Below are 21,012 nucleotides of genomic sequence, written 5' to 3'. Positions count from 1 at the left end.
TGTATCTAAAGCCTGCGATGGCAATAAGTACATACCTATCGATGATCATCCTAAATGTAAATGGCCTGAATGCACCATCTGTATGCTGCCTATAAGAAACTCACTTTAAACCCAAAGACATACGCAGACTAAAAGTGAAGGGATGAAAAAAGAGATTTCATGCAACTAATAGGAAGAAAAAAACAGGAATTGCAGTACTTGTATCAGATAAAATAGATTTCAAAACAAAGAAAGTCACAAGAGACAAAGAAGGAAATTACATAATGATAAAGGGGTCAGTACAACAAGAAGATATAACCATTATAAATATCTGTGCACCCAACACAGGAGCACCTACATATGTGAAACAAATAGTAACATAATTAAAAGGGGGGAAAGAATGCAATGCATTTGTTCTAGGAGACTTCAACACTCCGCTCACTCCAAAGGACAGATCAACCAGTCAGAAAATAAGTAAGGAGACAGAGGCACTGGATGACACATTAGCACAGATGGGCCTAACAGATATCTACAGAACTCTATACCCAAAAGCATCAGAATACACATTCTTCTCAAGTGCACATGGAACATTTTCAAGAATAGATCATATACTAGGCCACAAAAAGAGCCACAGTAAATTCTAAAAAATTGAAATTGTACCAACCAGTTTCTCAGACAACAAAGATATGAAACTAGAAATTATGCAAAGAAAATTTAAAAATCCCACAAACACATGAAGGCTTCACAACATGCTCCTAAATAACCAATGGATCAATGACCAAATAAAAACAGAGATCAAGCAATATATGGAGACAAATGACAACAATAATTCAAGACCACAAAATCTGTGGGACACAGCAAAGGCTGTGCTAAGAAGAAAGTATATTGCAATACAGGCCTACCTCAGGAAAGAAGAACAATTCCATATGAACACTCTAAACTCACAATTAATGAAACTAGAAAAAGAAGAACAAATGAGGCCAAAGTCAGTAGAAGGAGAGACATAATAAAGATTAGAGCAGAAATAAATAAAATTGAGAAGAATGAAACAATAGAAACAATCAATGAAAACAACAGCTGGGTCTTTGAGAAAATTAACAAAAAAGATAAACCCCTTGCCAGACTTCTCAAGAAAAAAAGAGAGTCTACACACAAACAGAATCAGAAATGGGAAAGGAATAATCACTTCAGATACTACAGAAATACAAAGAATTATGAGAGAATACTATGAAAAATTATATGCTAACAAACTGAATAACCTAGAAGAAACAGACAACTTTCTAGAAAAATACGACTTTCCAAGAATGACTCAGAAAGAAATAGAAAATCTGAATATACCAATTACCAGCAATGAAATTGAATTGGTAATCAAAAAACTACCTAAGAACAAAACACCTGGACCACATGGCTTCACCGCTGAATTTTATCAAACATTTAGTGAAGATCTAATACCCATCCTCCTTAAAGTTTTCCAAAAAGTAGAAGAGGGAATACTTCCAAACTCATTCTATGAGGCCAGCTGCACTTTAATACCAAAAGCAGACAAAGATATCACAAAAAAAGAAAATTACAGACCAATATCCCGGATGAACATAGATGCAAAAATACTCAACAAAATATTAGCAAACTGAATTCAAAAACATATCAAAAAGATTATCTAACATGATCAAGTAGGATTTATTCCAGGGATGCAAGGATGGTACAATATTAGAAAATCCATCAACATCAGCCACTACATCAACAAACAGAAAGACAAAAACCACATGATCATCTCCATAGATGCCAAAAAAGCATTACACAAAATTTAACATCCATTCATGATAAAAACTTTCAACAAAATGGGTATAGAGGGCAAGTACCTCAACATAATAAAGGCCATAAATGACAAACCTACAGCCAACATCATACAGTGAGAATCTGAAAGCCTTCTCCTTTAAGATTGGGAACAAGAAAGGATGCCCACTCTCTCCACTTTCATTCAACATAGTTCTGGAGGTCCTCACCACAGCAATCAGGCAATACAAAGAAATAAAGGGCATCAAGATTGGCAAGGAAGAAGTTAAACTGTCCCTGTTTGCAGATGACATGATATTCTACATAAAAAACCCTAAAGAATCCACTCCAATACTACTAGATCTAATATCTCAATTCAGCAAAGTTGTAGGATACAAAATTAATACACAGAAATCTGTTGCATTCCTACACACTAATGATGAACTAGCAGAAAGAGAAATCAGAAAAACAATTCCATTCACAATTGTATCAAAAAGAATAAAATACCTAGGAATAAATCTAACCAAGGAAGTGGAAGACCTATACTTTGAAAACTACAAGACACTCATGAGAAGAATTAAAGAAAATATCAACAAATGGGGACACATCCCATGCTCCTGGATAGGAAGAATAATTAATACTGTTAAAATGGCCATCCTGCCTAAGGCACTGTACAGATTCCATGCAATTCCTATCAAAATACCAAGAGCATTCTTCAATGAACTAGACCAAATCATTCTAAAATTCATATGGAACCACAAAAGACCCCGAATAGCCAAAGCAATCATGAGAAGGAAGAATAAAGCAGGGAGAATTACGCTCCCCAACTTCAAGCTCTACTACAAAGCCACAGTAATCAAGACAATTTGGTACTGGCACAAGAACAGACCCATAGACCAATGGAACAGACTAGAGAGCCCTGATATAAACCCAACCATATATAGTCAATTAATGTATGATAAAAGAGCTATGGATATACAATGGGGAAATGACAGCCTCTTCAACAACTGGTATTGGCAAAACTGGACAGCTACATGCAAGAGAATGAAACTGAATTATTATTTAACCCCATACACAAAAGTAAACTCGAAATGGATCAAAGATATCTGAATGTAAGTCATGAAAACATAGAACTCTTAGAAGACAACATAGGGAAAAATCTCCTGAACATAAACATGAGCAACTTCTTCCTGAATGCATCTCCTTGAGCAAGGGAAACAAAAGCAAAAAATGAACACATGGGTCTACATTAAGCTTTTTAAAAGCTGCTGTACAGCAAAGGACACCATCAACAGAACAAAAAGGCATCCTACAGTATGGGAGAATATATTTCTAAACGACATATCTGACAAGGGGTTAGCATCCAAAATATATAAAGAACTTACATGTCTCAACACCCAAAAAGAAAATAACCTGATTAAAAAATAGATGGAGGATATGAAGAGACAATTTTCCAAAGAAGAAATTCAGATGGCCAACAGACACATGAAAAGATGCTCCACATCACCAATCATCAGGGAAATGCAAATTAAAACCACAATGAGATATCACCTCACACCAGTAAGGATGGCCAGCATCAAAAAGACTAACAACAACAAATGCTGGTGATGCTGTGGAGAAAGGAGAACCCTCCTACACTGCTTGTGGGAATGTAAACTAGTTCAACCATTGTGGAAAGCAATATGGAGATTCCTTAACAAACTAAAAATAGAATTACCATTTGACCCAGGAATTCCACTCCTAGGAATTTACCCTAAGAATGTAGGATCCCAATTTCAAAAAGGCATATGCACCCCTATGTTTATCGCAGCACTATTTACAATAGCCAAGAAATGGAAGCAAACTAAGTGTCCATCAGGAGATGAATGGATAAAGAAGAGGTGGTACATATACACAAAGGAGTATTATTCAGACTTAAAAAAGAAACAAATCCTACCGTTTTCAACAACATGGATGGAGCTGGAGGTTATTAGGCTCAGTGAAATAAGCCAGGTGGAGAAAGACAAGTGCCAATGATTTCCCTCATTTGTGGAGTATAACAATGAAACAAAACTGAAGGAACAAAACAGCAGCAGATTCACAGACTCCAAGAAGGGACTAGTGGTTAACAAAGGGGAGGGTTGTTGGAGGGCATGTGGGAAGGGAGAGAGAAGGGGATTGAGGGGTATTATGTTTAGTACATATGGTGTGAGGGGTCACAGGGAAGACAGTGTAGCACAGAGAAGGTAAAAAGTGACTCTGTGGCATCTTACTGCACTGATGGGCAGTGACTGCAATGGGGTATGGGTGGGGACTTGATAATATGGGCAAATGTAGTAACCACATTGTTTTTTCATGTGAAATCTTCGCAAGAGTGTATATCAATAAGACCTGAATTAAAAAAATACTGAAAGCATGACTCATAAAATTAAAAAATGGGTAGATTTGACTTAATCAAAGTTAAAAAATTATGGTTCTTTGAAATATATTTTTAAGAGAATGAAAGGAGAAGCCACATACCAGAAGGAAAAATTTTCAAAGCATATGTCTAAAGAAAGACCTCTAGAATATATAAAGAATACTCATAAGTCAATAGTGAAAAAATTTAATGGACTTAAGATTTGAACAGATATTTCACAAGAGAAGAAATACAATGGCAAATAAGCACATAGGAAGATGGTCAGCATCATTATTAATTAGGGAAGTGCAAATTAAAATCACAATGAGATGCCACTACATAGCTATTAGAATGGCTGAAATTACAGACTGACCATCACAAGTGTTGACAAGGTTGTGGAGAAACTTGAACTCACACAACTGCTGATAGAAGTGTAAAATTGTACAAGCATGTTAGAAAACAGTTTGGCAGTTTCTCTAAGTTAAGCATATTCCTACCATATGATCTAGCCATTCCACTTCAAGCTTTTGCCCAAAAGAAATGAAAGCACAGATATCCATACAGAAACTTGCACATGAATGCTCATGGCAGCATTACTGGCAACAGCTCAATACTAGAAGCAACCCGGTTGTCTTCATCAGGGGAATAACCAAATATCTATTTGATGGAATACTACTCAACAATAAAGTGAAATGAGCTACAACATGGTGAATCTCAAAATAATTATGCCAAGTGAAAGAATTCAGACAGAAGTAAAAACGATATGATTCCATTTATATGAAACTATAAAACACAAGCTAATTGACAGTGACAGGAAGCAAACCAGTGTTTCCTGTGCGGGTGGCACAGGGAGGACTGGGAGGTTACAAAGTGTCATGTGGTAGAAATATGTTTAACTTAGTAAAACTTCAGGGGTGGGGTATGTTTAGTATCTTGATCGTGCTGATGGTTTCATGGGTGTACACATACGTCAAAACTTCTCAAAGTGTGTGTTTTAACTATGTGCTGTTTATTATATGTAAGTTATGCCTTGACAAGGCCTGTTTTAAAAAAAATGATCCACATAGACATTACCCTTCCCCACTGCATGTATGAGAAAATTGAGACCTGGGGACTCAGCTCTTGATTCCAATTTCGTAGCAGATAGTCAAACTTTCTTTCTGAACTATTGATGCCGCCAAATGGGTTTGAATTACTTTTGAAAACCTAGACTGTTTTCTCCAAAAAGTACTACCCTTACACTATTCTTGAACATTGTGAGGATTCAAACTTGGTATTAATTCAAGTTGGACTTTCTCATTGTTTTAGGTCTGAATCGCTTGCTTACCAATGGCTCCTATGAAGCTGCATTTCCTCTGCATGAGGTATTGTCCTGGCTTTTCTCCTTCTCTGTCAATTTCTTGTTTGGAAATCAGCTTCTAGGGATAATCATTAATTGAATTTGTTGATATGACTTTTACACAGAATGAATTTAATTTGTTCAGTGGGTAATTAGGGAGGGCCTACTTGCACTGTAATGTCTCTCCCCAAGCATAGATTTCTTTCTTTCTTTTTATATAATTGCAAGACTACTTGAATCAAGAGTCACACAGCATTAATTCAGAGGAATGGCTGAGGGACTCCAAGTCATAAAATTAAAGAGGCATCAAAAATTTTCATGAGGCAGCAGACACAAGGGGAAAGTGTTCCTGAGATGTATAGTCCCGCAGTGAAGAAATTTATAGCTATTCTTTGACGAGTGTGAGGAAGCTATCTTGTAAAGTCTTTGGTAACCAAAGGGTGATAAATAGAAATGAATGTTAGTGTACCTACTCTTGCTCATTTAAGATGTAGGCATTTTTATATTCACCTATTTACTAGAGTCTTTGTCATACAAATGGACTTTTATCAATATAACTGTGATGACCCTTACCTCTCTTGCCCCATTAGAAGTTGGGTTATTTAACCCAGAGTTCTCTTTACACATGGGTTTACAGAAATGTAAATCCCATGATTGGTGAGAGATTATTGTCATTTTAATGTTTTGAGTCCCTACTAAGTACACATCACTGTATGACATAAAGAATAAACCTGTAGCTCTCATAGCCCATGCATTCTAGAACCTCACAGACTAGCCAGGGTCAGACCACTGTTAGAGGAATTTCCAGAGCGGTCTCCTACTAAAACAATGTTAACAGTTTGCCAATAAACTTTGGAGGACGGTAGCAACCATCTGCCTATGGCAAATCTTTCCAAAACATACTTTTCACTTGGCTTACAGTTTCCTCTTTTGATTTTAAACACTACAAGGGTATAAAGAATGACATAGAATTTTTTTAAAATCTTACTTGTTAAGAAACTGGAAGCTTTGGTCAGAGGCCCTGTTTATAGGCTGCCATGAAACACCTTTGGAATGGTCCTTCTAGCATGATAGAAGCAAACATTTTGACACAAAGGTTTTCTAGAGCCACACAGGTGATTCTGGACTCTAAAGACAGTTTCCCCCCCCCGAAATGTCATGTGGCTTCCTGTGATTATTAGCTGACAGTGCCCAAAAGAGGATTTCCGTGAGAAGCGCATGCTCCCACTGCCAAGTCCTTGCCTGAGGTGAGGACAGGGTCTGAGCAACAGAACTGTCTGTAGGTGAGTGGGTGGCCAGCCCGGGGCTGCCTGAGGGGATGCAGCTCTGAAACCCACAGAGTAACTCAAGGCCAACTCCGGGGTTTTCATACCTCGGTGAAGTCCTGCGCTCTATGAGGAGAACCTCCAAATGAGTAACGGTAGCAGTAAAAGTAACAGCCTTTTACTCTAACTTGATGATGTTATATCAATCTCATAACAACCTTCAGAGGCAGGAGACCAGGACAGGCAGACACTGTGGCCTTTGTTTCATGTTAAACATTTAAATAGAGGTTTAGAGAAAGGTCAGCCCACCTCGTCACACAGTGAGTTGGGGGGTGAGCAGAGTCTAGAGCCTGAGTTTCTTGTCTCTCAGCCCCTTTCACTTTCCAAGAAGAAAGGACTTCTCAGGTTAATGCCAATAATTAGCATTGCCAGTAACCAAACTCAGGAAAACCCACACCTTTCTGGACCTTGGTCTCCTTATTTATTCCATGAGGAGGTTAAATTAGATTTGAAATATTGTAATTTTGAGTGACTTCCAGCATTTATGTTCTAGGTTTTTCTTACACAGAAAGCTGTGCAACAAGGGTACAGCTATGGCTGTTTACCCACTGCCTTGTCTCAATACCAGTGCGAAAGAGAGTTGATAAGTCTTGGGCATCACCTCCAGGCAAAACACTGTATTCATTCAAATCACAGAAGAAACCTAACAAGGCAGACATTAGTTCCATTATAAACCAGGAATCCAAGGCTCAGAGAGTTTAAGGTCTCCTAGGCAAAAAGTAGTGGAACTGAATTTGAACTCATTTCTAACCTGCATGATTCTGGCAAGCCACATGCTTTTTACTACAGCATCATCACAAGATAATGTCCCAAATAACTAATCAAACTGCTTTCCCTTCAATCATATGGATCCACCTGTCTTGTATCACCCCTATTGCTACTCCTGCCATGGGAGATAATATTACTGTCAGCTTTTCCTTATGGCTTTTGTATTAGCTCACCGACAGTGGTGTTTTTCTCCCAGGGAAGTTACAGAAGTAAAAACTCCATTAGAACCCACGGAGCGGTAAACCACCGACACTTGCTCTATGAGTGCTGGGCCTCCTGGGGCGTGTGGTATAAATACCAACCTTTGGATCTTGTAAGGTGAGTTTTTAACCAGCTGCAAATACAAGGCTTGCATGGCATGATTAGGGAAGCCCATCAGCTGGGACAAGAGAAAACGGTTATGAGGTACACAGCTCTCGTTCAAATCCGGGTTCATCCCAAGAAGACAACTTATCAGGGGACCTCAGTCATTCTTGTTAAACTGGACCTTCCTCTGATGAAGGTGATGTGGCCTCCAAAAAGGACAGGGCCTGTGAGATCAGTCAGGCCTCCCCCAGGACCACCCTATAAGGAGCAGGTCGTCCATGTGACTGTCATTGACAAATTATCAGTAGTATTTGTAGAGAGGCAACGCTACATGTATTAGCGACAAATGGAATCTTAGTTACTATTATGTAAGTAGGAAATCTGAGGTGCTGTTATTCTAATGAATTTCAGGCTTATTTTAATTTCCATTTCAAATGAGTAACCTTTATAGATTGTTGTAATTCTGCAGGTCAAAAAAAGGATATCAGCTTTGAACCTATGATAACTGTGCAGGGAAAGTGTTTGCCTTTTTAAATTGTCTATGTGCCCAGCTTTCTACTACAGCAGCGTTATACTCTGATGCCTCGTTATTTACTTAGAGACTGGTTATTAAGATGAGGTAGCAACAATCCACACTTCATGGATTCCTTTTAGAGACAGTCGTATCTCATTTCCTAGACCAGCTGGATTTCTTTCACTTTTACCGGGGCCCTTAAAAAATGAGGCCAGAGAGAAATGAAATAATAAAACCACTCACTTTCCATTTCGGTTCCCTGGATAGCCATTCTTCCTGCCAGAGTTCTTGTTACCAAGTGTTTCCTCCTGTGGCCCAAGGACATTCATGAATTGTTCCCATTCTTTGTGGTGTTAACAAATGATCCAGATGATCTGGGTGAATGGAGAATATATTTTGAGATGAGATCATTTTCCTTTGAGCAGTCTAAGTACATGATAAAATGGTGGTGGTGGGGAAATAAAAGCAAATTCTCTCCTTAGCCTCAGGCCCCGTATTACAAGGTTGCGCTGACTAAAAACTATCAAAAATTTATGCAGCCAGAACATCTGCCACCAATGACAAGGTTTTAAGGCTTTGAAGTTTGTCAGCGTGTGCTAATTAACTGCCCATCGTGTTTCTAGTACGTTCCTAAGTACTAGCGGCAAAGACAAACAAGGAGGCATGGTCTCCGGCTTCGGGAAACTCAGTCTCCAGGAAAACAGGCCCTGTGTACTTGAAACAACTAGAAAATACAAGACTATGCACAGCGAGGTGCAGAATGTGACCCAGGCAGTCAGTTGCACAACTCAAAAAATGAAAGAGAGAATGTAGCAGAGTACACCTTTGGAAGGTTCTGGAAAACTGAGCCCTGGAAAGGCAGTGGGATTTGTGTTGGCCACAGGGAAGTGAGGGGAAAAACGCAAGCAAGATTTGGATAGAATGAAGTTGTGGAGTATCTAGGGAGTCTCATCTTTTACGTAGTTCTTGGGCTATAGATTTTGCTCTTGTTTCTCTCTCTTGAATCTGGCCACACCCAGCCATCCCGTCCACCATACCGCTTGGAGCCTGCCCTATGGCTCCTGGCCCCTACTTGGTCTCCTTTCCCCACTCTGGCCCCTTCAAATCCATCTCTACCCCACAGACAGAGTAATCTTTTTCCGATATGAATCGGATCATGTCCCTTGATCGACCAAACTCTCTCATGATTTTCCATTTCTCTAAGGACATGGTCTGCAAGCCCCACTGAGGCCCAGCGTTTACCTGCCTCACCTCTTATTGGTGTTCCAGCCACGGTGCCCTTATTTCACCTGGTCCCTCCTACCAAAGGGAACTTGTACTTACTGCTCTTCTGCTGGAAATTCTCTATCCTGTCCCCAGCCCCACCTAGTTAACTTGCACTCAGCAGTACAATAATCCCCTCCTCTGAGAGGTCTTCCCTAATGAGGGTGGTCAAGTGACCTTGTTTTATATGCTTGTGGAATTGTTTTCCTACGGTTTTGTAGCCCTTTCCCAATTTTGTAGTTACAAACTTATTTCTTTGACTGATGTGCATCTGCCCTACAAGCCTGACAGCTCCACAAGACCAAGGACCCAGCGTATTTTGCTCCCCATTGTATTCTTAGCACCTAGCGTGGTATTTTCCACATAGAAGGTCTTTTTTACTTGTTGAATGAATGAAAGAATGCATCTGTGCATTTGAATGTATGTTCAAAGAGTTTTCTGGGAATAGAAAGGTCTCAGTGGAAAATAGGATAAATAAATAATTCCATGCTTTTAGGAGCCAATGGGCATTCTGAAAGGAAAGCAGCAGCCAGTATTTGGGAATAGATGGTTAACAATATTTGTTTAGAATGAAAATGAAAAGAGTAATTAGAATATTCTTATATTGGACTAAGAAGCAACTTTGCAGTAATGAAATGTACCAGTTGAGAAACATAGAAAGCACAATTTGGGTTGTATTCTAACGCAAGTCAATCCCATTGTTAATGATATTTAAGAAATAAAGAAAAACCTAGGAATTCCCTGGACACTTCCAAACTTCACAGGGCCCTAGGCAGGCTGGTTAGTCTCAGAAAAATATTTGTAGAAGTAGATGTTGAAGCCTGTGAAAAGTATTATGTAAGAGGGAAAGTTGCTCTCAGCATCAATTCATCTCAGTAATTAGAGTTCTGTTCTTTGTAATATCTTGTGATTCTAGTTGTAAAGCTTCTAAATATTGGAATATTGAATGTGTGAAGTTTTTCACAACCTTGTTTCTTATTTGTGAAAGTATATATAATAATAATACATAGATTACAAACAAGTACACACTCAGACATGGTGAAGTTGAGATGATGTATTAAAACCAACTTTTCAATTTCTCGTGGTTCTGTATTAACAGTGCCATATCTTCCTGAATGGGCATGGTTTATTTTGTGTTCTCAGAAGAAGCTGTATATAATCATGTCCTTCCCTGGAAGAGTTTGTTGTGTTTCTGATATACAGTAGTAGATGAAGAAATTTAAGCCCAGAACTTAGATTTGGTCAAATGTTCCGTTCTCTCGGCTGACCTTATCTGCACGTCCATCAGCAAGGCCACTACAAAGTAAAATGACTGAGCAAAGTGTTACAATGCTTACCTCTAAACTTTGTAATTTGAAGACTGTTGTATCTTAAACAGGCGGTACTTTGGAGAGAAGATTGGGTTGTATTTTGCCTGGCTGGGCTGGTACACGGGCATGCTCTTCCCAGCTGCCTTCATTGGACTGTTTGTCTTCTTGTACGGAGTCATTACTCTGGATCACTGCCGAGTCAGGTACGGGGAGCTCTGGGTGAGCTGCCTTTGCTTGTCTTTAGAAATGGGTGGTTGAACTTTGGGGATGTTCACAGACTGTGGGCCTGCTTACTTAGCCTTTCCTTTGAACCTCCTTTCCAGTCATTCCTGGGGAAATTCAAGAGGCTCAGGGCACTAGCTCTCTCCACCCATTGCCCTCACTACCATCATCTCTGGCTACCAAGGAAGTAGAGGTCACCCTTATGGACATAGAAGCCACTGTACATACACAGAACAAATCACTTTGGTGCAGTGGCTGAAAGTTGCTCTCTTTCACCTGTTTTCTTTCTGCTAATACTGCAGAATAGTGATTTAACAATCCCTTTTTATGAATTATGTGCTTTTACAAGGACCCCTTAAATCTCAGTCAGAAAGACATGTCACCCACTTGCTGGGGCCTTGAACACGATCCATTGTGGATGATTGTTATCTTGGCTGTCTCACCAGAAGGTAGTTTCAGGTATTCATAGAGATCTTATTGCAAGGCTGGACGGTGATCTTAGATAATAAATGTGGTTGACTGATTCTCTCACCTACAAAAGTATTTCATTTTCTGGTGAAGTTGTTAATGAGATGTAGCTTTCTCCTAGAACTAATCCCTAGCATTTTTAATTTATTTCTCCAATATTAGTTTTAACATATCATTCAAATAGAGATTGAGGCTGGCACTTTTAGGTATCTTGTTTTTCCCATGAAGCAGTATGAAATTGCTTCATATTTGTACAACGTTGTGAAAGACCTTTGTATAATTTGGGGTAGAACAACTGATGTTTTCCTTCATATGTTTTCCTGAGTTTAACTTATTTATATGTTGAGCCAAGAAACAGCCTCATAAATAAGTAGGTTTATCAAATTACTTGAAATGTGCAGGCACTGGTTTACAATAATGAAAGATAAGGCTAAGACTGTTCTGAGGACAGAAATTTAATCTATTGGATCTTATTTACTGGTTGAATATTCTAATGAAATTGGAGCAAAAATAAAATGCTCTTATGCCATCAAAAAGCAGTCCTTTTCTGTTCTCTTTTCCAGTAAAGAAGTCTGCCAAGCTACAGATATCATCATGTGTCCTGTGTGTGATAAATACTGTCCATTCATGAGGTTGTCAGACAGCTGTGTTTATGCCAAGGTAATTTCAAATGTCAGCATTTTAGGTAGACTGAGTTTCACATACCCTTTTCTGAAAAACATAGGGTAACTATATTCTCTCTGTCATTTATGGGTCTTTGATTCTCAATTTTATATGGTAGGAGAGACTTATTTTCATTGTTCAGTATTCTGATTTAAATATATATTTACCATATATTTATTTTAAATGTAACAGCTCTAATTGTCATCACAAGAAGCTGCAATACACATCACACAAAGAGCACAGTTATTAAAGTCAGACTGATGTTCAAATCTTGACTCTGCTCTTTACTACCTAAAGAACTACGTGTTCGGTCCAGGAACACGTCATTTAACCTCTCTGAGCCTCAGTTTTTATATTTGTAAAGTGGAGAACATGATGCTTATTTTATGCAATTTTCAGAAGAAATGAGATTAAGATGTATACTGAGCCTTGGCAAATGGTAAGATCTTAGGAAATGAGAGATGCCAGCATTTTCCTACTCTTCGTCATTATATTCAAGGCGAGTTCAGCTACTTATTTTCTTGACCTTGCACATGTTCGTCAAATTCCTATAGTTTTTTTTACTTGGAGGCAGTGTCACTAATGAAAGCAATGGGCTGATGGAGACTTTTCAAGACCCACTGCCTATCACCGTGCCCAGAATCTGGATATAAAAGGGGTTGGCAGATTGTATTGAACCTCTGCAATCACAGCTTGGATCTAATTACACCATTGGCCCTTCAGAGTTATGTTCATTTTAAATGAAAAAACGTTTGATAGGCACCCAGCAGCCCGCCCATCCATCAGGTCTTTAGCGCTGCAGGTGGCCAGTCTGTGTGGGCGGAGCCCAAACCTCAGCAGCCAGCTGTGATTTTAGAAAGATCTGGGCTCTTAGTATGTGCCGCAAGGGACCAAAAAAGCACAAAATACTATTCCTGCCTTTGGAGAACATACAGATAGACATGACTGGATGAGGATGAATTTAACAGAGTGAGCTTAGGAAATATAGATTTGGGCTCAACCAAAAGAGTTTCATCAGTAATATAATTTCATTTAAAGTTCTTAAATTGAGTCTAACTGACTCAGGTGTCAAAATCCTGCTTTTTGGGAATCCCAGAAGCCCAGTTTTTTTGTTGGTGTTTTGGGACATTTGTTCCTTTGTTTTTAATGTGGACAGATATGCTGTGAGTGAAGCTCTCTCTTTAGGAAATCCATGGTAATTCCTTAAAAGGATCATCATGACTAGAATGCTCATATTTTATAGGGTCATCTTTGGAGAGTCATATCCTACTGAACATAAGATCTGGAGCAGTGATCATTACAACAATAACTAGGCTATAGCTATAAAAATAGCTAGGTAACCTACATTTATCATTTCTAATTCTCACAGCAACTTCAAGGTAGATATTATTATTCCCATTTTACTCAAGAGACTCAGGTAAAAACTGTACACCCAAGGTCACATAGCAGCAGTAAGTAGCGGGTCCTTAGTGGATCTGACTGTGGGATGTGCCTGTCATATTGGGCTACAAGCTGTTTCACTTGTGGATGTTAGATTTGGTCATGCCTAGAAACATAGTAAAATGAAGGCTAAGTATCCTCAGAAGGAAAGAATTGAAGTGATACAGAATTTCCTTTAGAAACGTTTATTCGAAATACCAAACTGATTTTCATGGGATCAAAGATACACAGATGTATTAGATCAAATTAGAGCCTGGATGCTACCCAATCAGTGGCTTTTCCACCGATCAAGAATGCTTCATCTGCAACCCTGGCATTTGCATGGGTGAGAAACCCAGCTCATACCGGCTTAAGCAGAATGGGACTTATTGGCTGATTTTGCTGGAAGAGGTACTGGAATAGCTCACACTATCTGAGAACTCAGGCTCAAAACCTAGAATTGGTCTTGCAGGCCCCCAGATGTCACTCTCTGGCCACCTGTCTAATGACCATTCTGCAGGCCAGTTCTCATCACACGATGACAACGTGGCTGCTGACTGCTGTGACTCCAGGCTTACATCTTCTTCCTTCACCTCCTTAGCACATTGTTGTGCTTCCTTTAAAGTCTTGGTCTGCACTTATGCAAGTCTGCTTCAGAACATGCATGTTGCCTAGTTTGGAACTTTTTTTGGAGGCAGCTGTCTTCCCCAGATATTTCATTATTTTGGCCTAGGGGTGCTTGTCCCCTGGAGGTATCCACCACTTTGGGTAAGGTTCAGAGGCCAGGCCCTCGGCTGTCAGTCCTTGTGGGTTTATTGAGAGGAAAGGATGGTGGTCCCAGCACCACTGTGTGCCACTTTTCCAGAAGACTCTTGGGGTCAGAGTTTCATCTTTAAGCTTGCTTATAGCATAGGAGATGCTGCCCCTTGAGTGTAATCTACCAGCCCTGGAGTTTGAGGGAAATTGGTTAAGGAGAGAATGCCCAAAGGCAGCTGGCCAGACAGCCCCTCTGCCCAGCCCGGCAGAGCTCTGAGCATCCCTGCTAGTAGCCAAGGACCAGTACCTGTAGTGTGGCTGTGGCAGCTGATTCCTGGGGGAGGGGACACTGGTTTCCCGGTGACCACTGAGGGAGAGGCGGGAGTACAGTTTAAGTGTCTCTCTAAGCTGTGTTCTCACTGTGTTTGGGAACTGCTGTTTAACTCCCTGCATATTCCACCAGAACCCGCCAACCGACTGACTTCCCTCTCCCTCTCCCTCTCTTTCTCAGTCTCTCTGTCTCTCTCTCAAATACACAGACTCATGTGCACCAGTTCCAAGCAACCTTCCATCTCCCCTGGGGCTTCTCAAGGTCTTTGTTTTTGTGTTTTGTTCGATCCCAGAATCTACTGTCTTGCTTCTCCAGGGTGGATTTTGGCAGAGGGAGCCGCCAGCCTACACGAGCTTACCTCCTCAGTGGGAACCAGAAGTCCCTTTAACTCCTTCCTTCTGATTCACATATTCCCGAGCAACCGCAGCAGAAAAATGTTTCTCTCCAAATGTTTGCATATCAGTCCCAGGAAGAGACTCTGGTTGGTCCTGGGAGCCCTGTGTCCCCTAGTGACAAGCATCAGAGAGATCTGGTACTGGGGAAGGGAGCAGGGAGGTGGGGTGATCTGGGCAGGCAAAGCAGTTGACAACCACGATCTCTTCCAGAACCTACACTGATGGTGCTGGCTTCAACCTCCACCGACTCCCAGTAAATATCCTTCTAGCACAGACCAACCACACTCCACTGGGACACTCAGGCTGGATTTAATGCTCAGGGCCCAGTATACAACTCAGCATTCCCTCTGGCACCTGTAATAAATCGGCTTTAGACTTCTGCCTGCCAGTTGGTATTTGAATGCCACCCAAAGAAAGAGAAGGCATAAACTTTGGGGAAATTTTGAAATTCTTTACATTCTGATATAACAGTTAAAGACCTGTTTTTACTTGGCACATTCTCCAAGGGACTGTAAAGTATACTTTATAGAGAGTTATAAAGTGCCAAAAAAAAAAAAAAAAGGCTATGCTTTATGAATGTATCAGTAATCATCTGAATTTGGCATGACACTCGTTGATTTATCCCAGAGGCAGATGAGCTTGCCAGTTTCATAGCAAGAAAAGATATTTTTGCTTTCTACTGTGGCATTTGTAATAGAATATATTATTCTAGCAATAAAGTATTTGCTAGCTGTCTTTGTGTTATGTGTAATAGGTAAATATAGTGATTATCTGAGGCTTTAATAGAGGTGGAAGTGGATTTTGTTAACAGTTTTCTTTTTCTTCTTTATAATGCTGAAATCAGAAGGCAGCCCAGAAAACATTTGCCTAAAACTAACCAAACAAAATAATCATGTTTTCAAAGTGAATAAATGAGGCATGGGAAATCAGAAACCTTTAAATCTGTAACAGTAATGTCTTCCTGGTCTTAAACATAAATATATCAATATACGTATTTGCACATAGTTTTTATAGTGCACAAAAGGAAATTAGTAGCACTACTGGGGCTTCTGATAGATGTTCAACTGAATGATACCCACATAAAGGGAACAAAGTCTCTCTCTTCAATATCCAAACTACTTCACAGTTATAGGAACCTCCTTCTTGATTATGATACAAAAGAAATATTTCCCAAAGAACTGCAAAATTCATTGTATCATCACAGCTATTTTTTTATAGGACTTGAAAAAAAATGTGAATTGGAATATAGTATATAAGCATTTAGCATAACTGTGATTCATACTGTTCCCAGGTAACCCACCTCTTTGACAACGGAGCCACTGTCTTCTTTGCTGTTTTCATGGCAGTCTGGGGTAAGTGTTCTACACCCATATAACCTGGGACCCTGTCATATGCTCTATGATATGTTCCTTTGGAAATCTGACCTTGTCAGATGGGAAAGAAAGAAGCTTGAGTAGATTCAGTTGGCTGTTTTATTAAACACAAGCTGATAAATAATTCATGTGGTTTATTTAAAAAGTGATATTGTGGAGTACAAATATTCTCTTCTCTTAAAGCTTCAACAATTTCATCAGCCTTCTGTTATTAGAGTAAAATTTACCTTCTGTTGGAGACAAAAGTAAAACTTATGTTATGTCAAAAGGTCTGGTAAGACCTGAATACTCATCTCATGTATAGGATTTTCTGTTGTGAATGGAACCATTTTTCCAGCTGTAAGTGCCCCCTCTGGCTTTCTTCCTGTTCTGGTCAAAATGACACTATAAACAAGAGCTGCTTACAAGGCTGATTGGAGGCCTTCTGTATCAGCTCCAGCCAACAGCCCCATAAAAACAAGGTGTGGTGGAACATTCGCTTAAAGAATTACTTAACTCAAAGCAGTTACTTAACCCACTTGTTTGTTAAGTGGGTTTAACAGTGTCTTCCTAGTAAAATAATTATAAAGCTTTAGTAGCATAGAAAAGAGTCTGGATAAATTTATAATAAACAATTCATGGTGGGTACCTTTGGAGGAGAGAAACCATGGAAAGGTAAGTGAATAGTAATGAGACAAACTTTTTACACTATGTAGTTTCAGTTTGCTTTGAATTTTCTACAGCGATTATGCATTTCTTCTAGGACTTAAAATGCCAGGGTCGGAATTCTTCTGTTATAAAACTTTACTAACCCAAGGCTTAGGTTCATGTTGTTCCTTGTGTTTGGAATGCATATCAGAATCTTCCCCATCTTTCAGGGTCCAGTTGAATTGTCATCTTCTCCAGCCAGGAAATGTTTCCCTCCTTTGAATTTCATAACAACTGGTTTATGTCATTCTGTGGGCATTTATAATGATTTGCATACACAACTGATCGTTGAGGACCATTACGGTCACTGGAGACCTCGTGCATTTCTTTTGAAGACAGAGAGATTCATATTTGTTGGCTGGATAAATAGGTTAAAGAAGGGAAAGAGAAGGAAATTATCAAAAGGATTTATTTTCGTATGAGATAATGAATGTGTTTTCATGGTCTCTTTAACAAGTGGAAATATAAAACCTTATTCTCTTGAGGAGCCTTGTTCTAGATACACTGTGTCTTCCCTACCTAGAGATCTACAAAGGAAAATCACCCTACCCACCACAGCTCTGTCGAAGAGCCATATATTGACCCTGTGTATTACAGCCCCTCTCAGCCAGTGGGCATTTGACCCCAAATCACTCAAACTGTAGGTTGGTACGTGGCCTGGGAGGAAACCTGAGGCCTTGCCCAAAGAGCAACTGGCAGGACCACCCAGAATCTTGTTCTCAAGAATGTGGATTGGGAAATATGAAGAAAAACAGGGAGGTAGCAACCGGAATTGACACATAAAGATGCGGAGGACAGGAGAGAGGGTGGGAGAAAGGGATTGAGACTGACCGTCAGGTAGAAGAAGGGATCAGGAGGAATTATGAGCAAGCTGAAGCTAGGAGAAATCAGAACCTAGAAATAAGCAAAAACAAAAAAAAACTAACGGAAAAGATACAGAATAGACAGTCTGGAAGCCAACTGGGAGAAAATGCAAGATAATCCCCCAAAGAGAAGCAGAGGGAAAGTGTAGGCATGTCATGTTATTAGTGGAGTTTGTGTGAAGATTCAGGGTCTCCTGTAGCTGAAGTCCCTCAAGCTGCTGGCTTCCACGGCCTGTCTGAATAAGCCAGTCTTTTAATTTCCGTGGGATTCCTGCCTCCTTTGGCAGAACTTGCAAAAATCCCCCACTGTTTGTGTTACCTATTAGTCCATCTCTGTCCTTTGCAAACAAAGGAAGCTAATCATAACAGGGTTTTAGTTATGGGACTGAGCTCTCAGATCAAGAATGTGTATCTGGCTTTTCTAGAACATATTAGTATTGATAACCATGATCAGGAAGTATAGTAAGTCATCCAATGCTTAAGTTTTGCTATGGTTACAAATGAAACAACTTGAAAAAATATAATCATTTATTAAACCATTGTCTCCCAAACTTTTTCAAGTCATGGCACACTTGTATAATTATAATATTTGCACAACATACTGATGTACCTGAAGGAAGCCGCTCATGGCCAGGGTAATACTGCTCTAAGCAGCTCGGTCCTAGCCACACCACGGGCTTAATGGATTACCTCTTGCTGACCTACAGTTCTTTCCTTGGGAAGCTCTGCTGTGTGCTGCTGGTCTGCCATGTAATGAGTCAATGCTTCTATGTAGGGAGTAGAATTCTGGAAGAACTAATACACAAAACTCCTTACCCATTTCAATATTTCACCAATTTTAGATACACTTGCACTGAATTTATGTTTTCTTCTCCCACAGTTTATCCTCTGAGACTACATAGAAGTAAAATTCTGGTATAATGAGGTTTGTCTATGATCAGGAATCTCCCCCACTAGCCCTCAGTACCACTATCATAAAGGGGATTGCATCCCTACTTGGTAAACTGGAATGACTTATGCTGGGGATAGCAGGTTTTATTTTATCCCTGCCGACCTCAGCTGATTGACAGTGGCTGCCTAGAACATGGAGCTGGGGAGCTTCTGAGTTGCAAGGCGGTGGATTAGAGATCTGATAGTCCTTGGTCCTAGGGGGGTACTCAGTAGAATCTGATAAATGTTTTGTAATAACCTCTGGCACACGGGAACACTTTAGGGCTACCCCAGGCAAAACAAGCCTGAGATAATTCATCCTTAGTTACTTTGCTTTAGCCGACAACTTATTGCTTAAATCTTGTATTGTTCCCTGAAATGTGCTAGTTAAAAAAAAAAAGAATGATTTACCCTAGGTGTTTCTTTGTAGATAGAGCTATGCCTTTTGCAAAAATCCAGAATAGCCAATAGTAACAGTTATGATGATAGCACACCCTTATTGAGAGTTTACTATGTGCTAGACACTGTCCTAAACATTGTAGAGCATCATCTCAGTTCTGTGAGGAAGGAACTATTATGCTTATGTGATAGATGAAGGACTGAGGCAGTAGCTAGAAAGTGGCAGAGCCGAGGGTTAAAGTGAGCAGTGTTAGCTCCTCACTCCACTGCTAGGATCACAAACTCTTTGCAAGCCCATTTGTTTCTGCTTCAGGACTCTGAACTTTAAGATAAAGGAGTATTACACTCATCCTGAGCCCCATTATACAGTTTTGTGATGGTGATGTTTTAGAAAATGGAGCTCACTTTAGTAGTCTCAGGATCATCTTTGTGATTGACAAGTAACAACATTTAAGAAAACAAATGCACTTTATTTTCAGGAAATTGCCAGATACACAATGCTGAGAACAGATGTAAGTGGCTTACAAGACCTCCGAAGGGCCCAGATTGATGTGTGTTTGCTGCCTTTTGCTTTCTGTGCTCACCAGAGAAACAAGCCAGCTCCATTTGCAATCGGTCTGCAGCAGCGGGGGAGGCCCTTTGTGTGGGTTAGAAAGCTTGGCAGGACTCCCCTTGGTTCACGTGCACGTGTGTGTGACAGTGGAGCCTCCCGGGGACCCTGCAGGCAAACTGTGAGCCTGGGGCTCTGGGCCTGAACCACAGTGTAGCCCTTTCCTCAGCGTTCATTTTTGTTCAGAAAGATTCAAGAGACCGAACAGTTATGGCTTAAATTTAGCTTCTTTCCCTTAGGGAAGAAAAAAAATGAGTCATCAGGGGGCTAGATGTTGGCAGAGACTTGTCAGGAAATATATGATCTCCCTCTGTTCTTCATTTGTTTTTTTCTTCTCCTTCCTCCTCGTTTTGTTGTTTTTTCTTTTCACTTTTAGTGTTGCCAAAAATTAAATTATCTCCAGTAAACAAACAAATTAAGGTCCTCAATATGCTCCAATCAAAATAGCAAGATTGTGGTTATTTTAATGAAACCTCAAAGATCCTGTATATCGTCCCATCGGCAATCTGTGAATGAAGTTTGTCTCATTTTTTAAAAAATAAATGTTACAACAATTGGCTTTTATTTCTAGATATTTATACAAGGCAGAAGTTTATCTGTTATGATCTTATCTATATGTCCAACAAAAAATGTTGATGGCATATTCAAACAAAGGAACATATACATCTACTAAATTCCTCCTAGGTGTACAGGCACAGTTCACTTATGATGCCTCATTAATTTGTCATAACCTACCAGAAAGATGTTACTATCCTCATCTTACAGATGAGCATTTTGAGGCTCAGAGAGGTTATGCAACTTGCCCAAGGTTGTCCAGCAGTCGCTAAGCAGTAGAGTCGGGATTTTAAACCACATCCAGTCTGCCTAACTGCAGAAAAATTCCAAAGTGTGAAAAACCAGGTCGTGCACATTCTGTAGGATACATTGATTAAGATTTCACTG

General features: G+C 39.8%; 1 protein-coding gene across 3 annotated transcripts in view; it reads left to right on the top strand.

The window, feature by feature from the left end:
- Positions 1 to 21,012, top strand: part of ANO4 (anoctamin 4) — a 388,767-nt gene that overhangs the window by 299,496 nt on the left and 68,259 nt on the right. For all 3 annotated transcript variants that reach the window (XM_036891459.2, XM_036891457.2, XM_036891460.2), the window contains 5 exons: positions 5,438 to 5,493; positions 7,758 to 7,879; positions 11,023 to 11,157; positions 12,208 to 12,304; positions 16,500 to 16,560. In XM_036891459.2, the coding sequence (XP_036747354.2) occupies positions 5,438 to 5,493; positions 7,758 to 7,879; positions 11,023 to 11,157; positions 12,208 to 12,304; positions 16,500 to 16,560 (471 nt within the window). The remainder of the gene's footprint in view (positions 1 to 5,437; positions 5,494 to 7,757; positions 7,880 to 11,022; positions 11,158 to 12,207; positions 12,305 to 16,499; positions 16,561 to 21,012) is intronic.

The sequence above is a fragment of the Manis pentadactyla genome, chromosome 10, assembly GCF_030020395.1.
Source record: "Manis pentadactyla isolate mManPen7 chromosome 10, mManPen7.hap1, whole genome shotgun sequence".
In the NCBI taxonomy this organism is placed as follows: domain Eukaryota; kingdom Metazoa; phylum Chordata; class Mammalia; order Pholidota; family Manidae; genus Manis; species Manis pentadactyla.
Note: the sequence above shows the minus strand (reverse complement) of the source record. Positions and strands in the feature narration are given on the sequence as shown.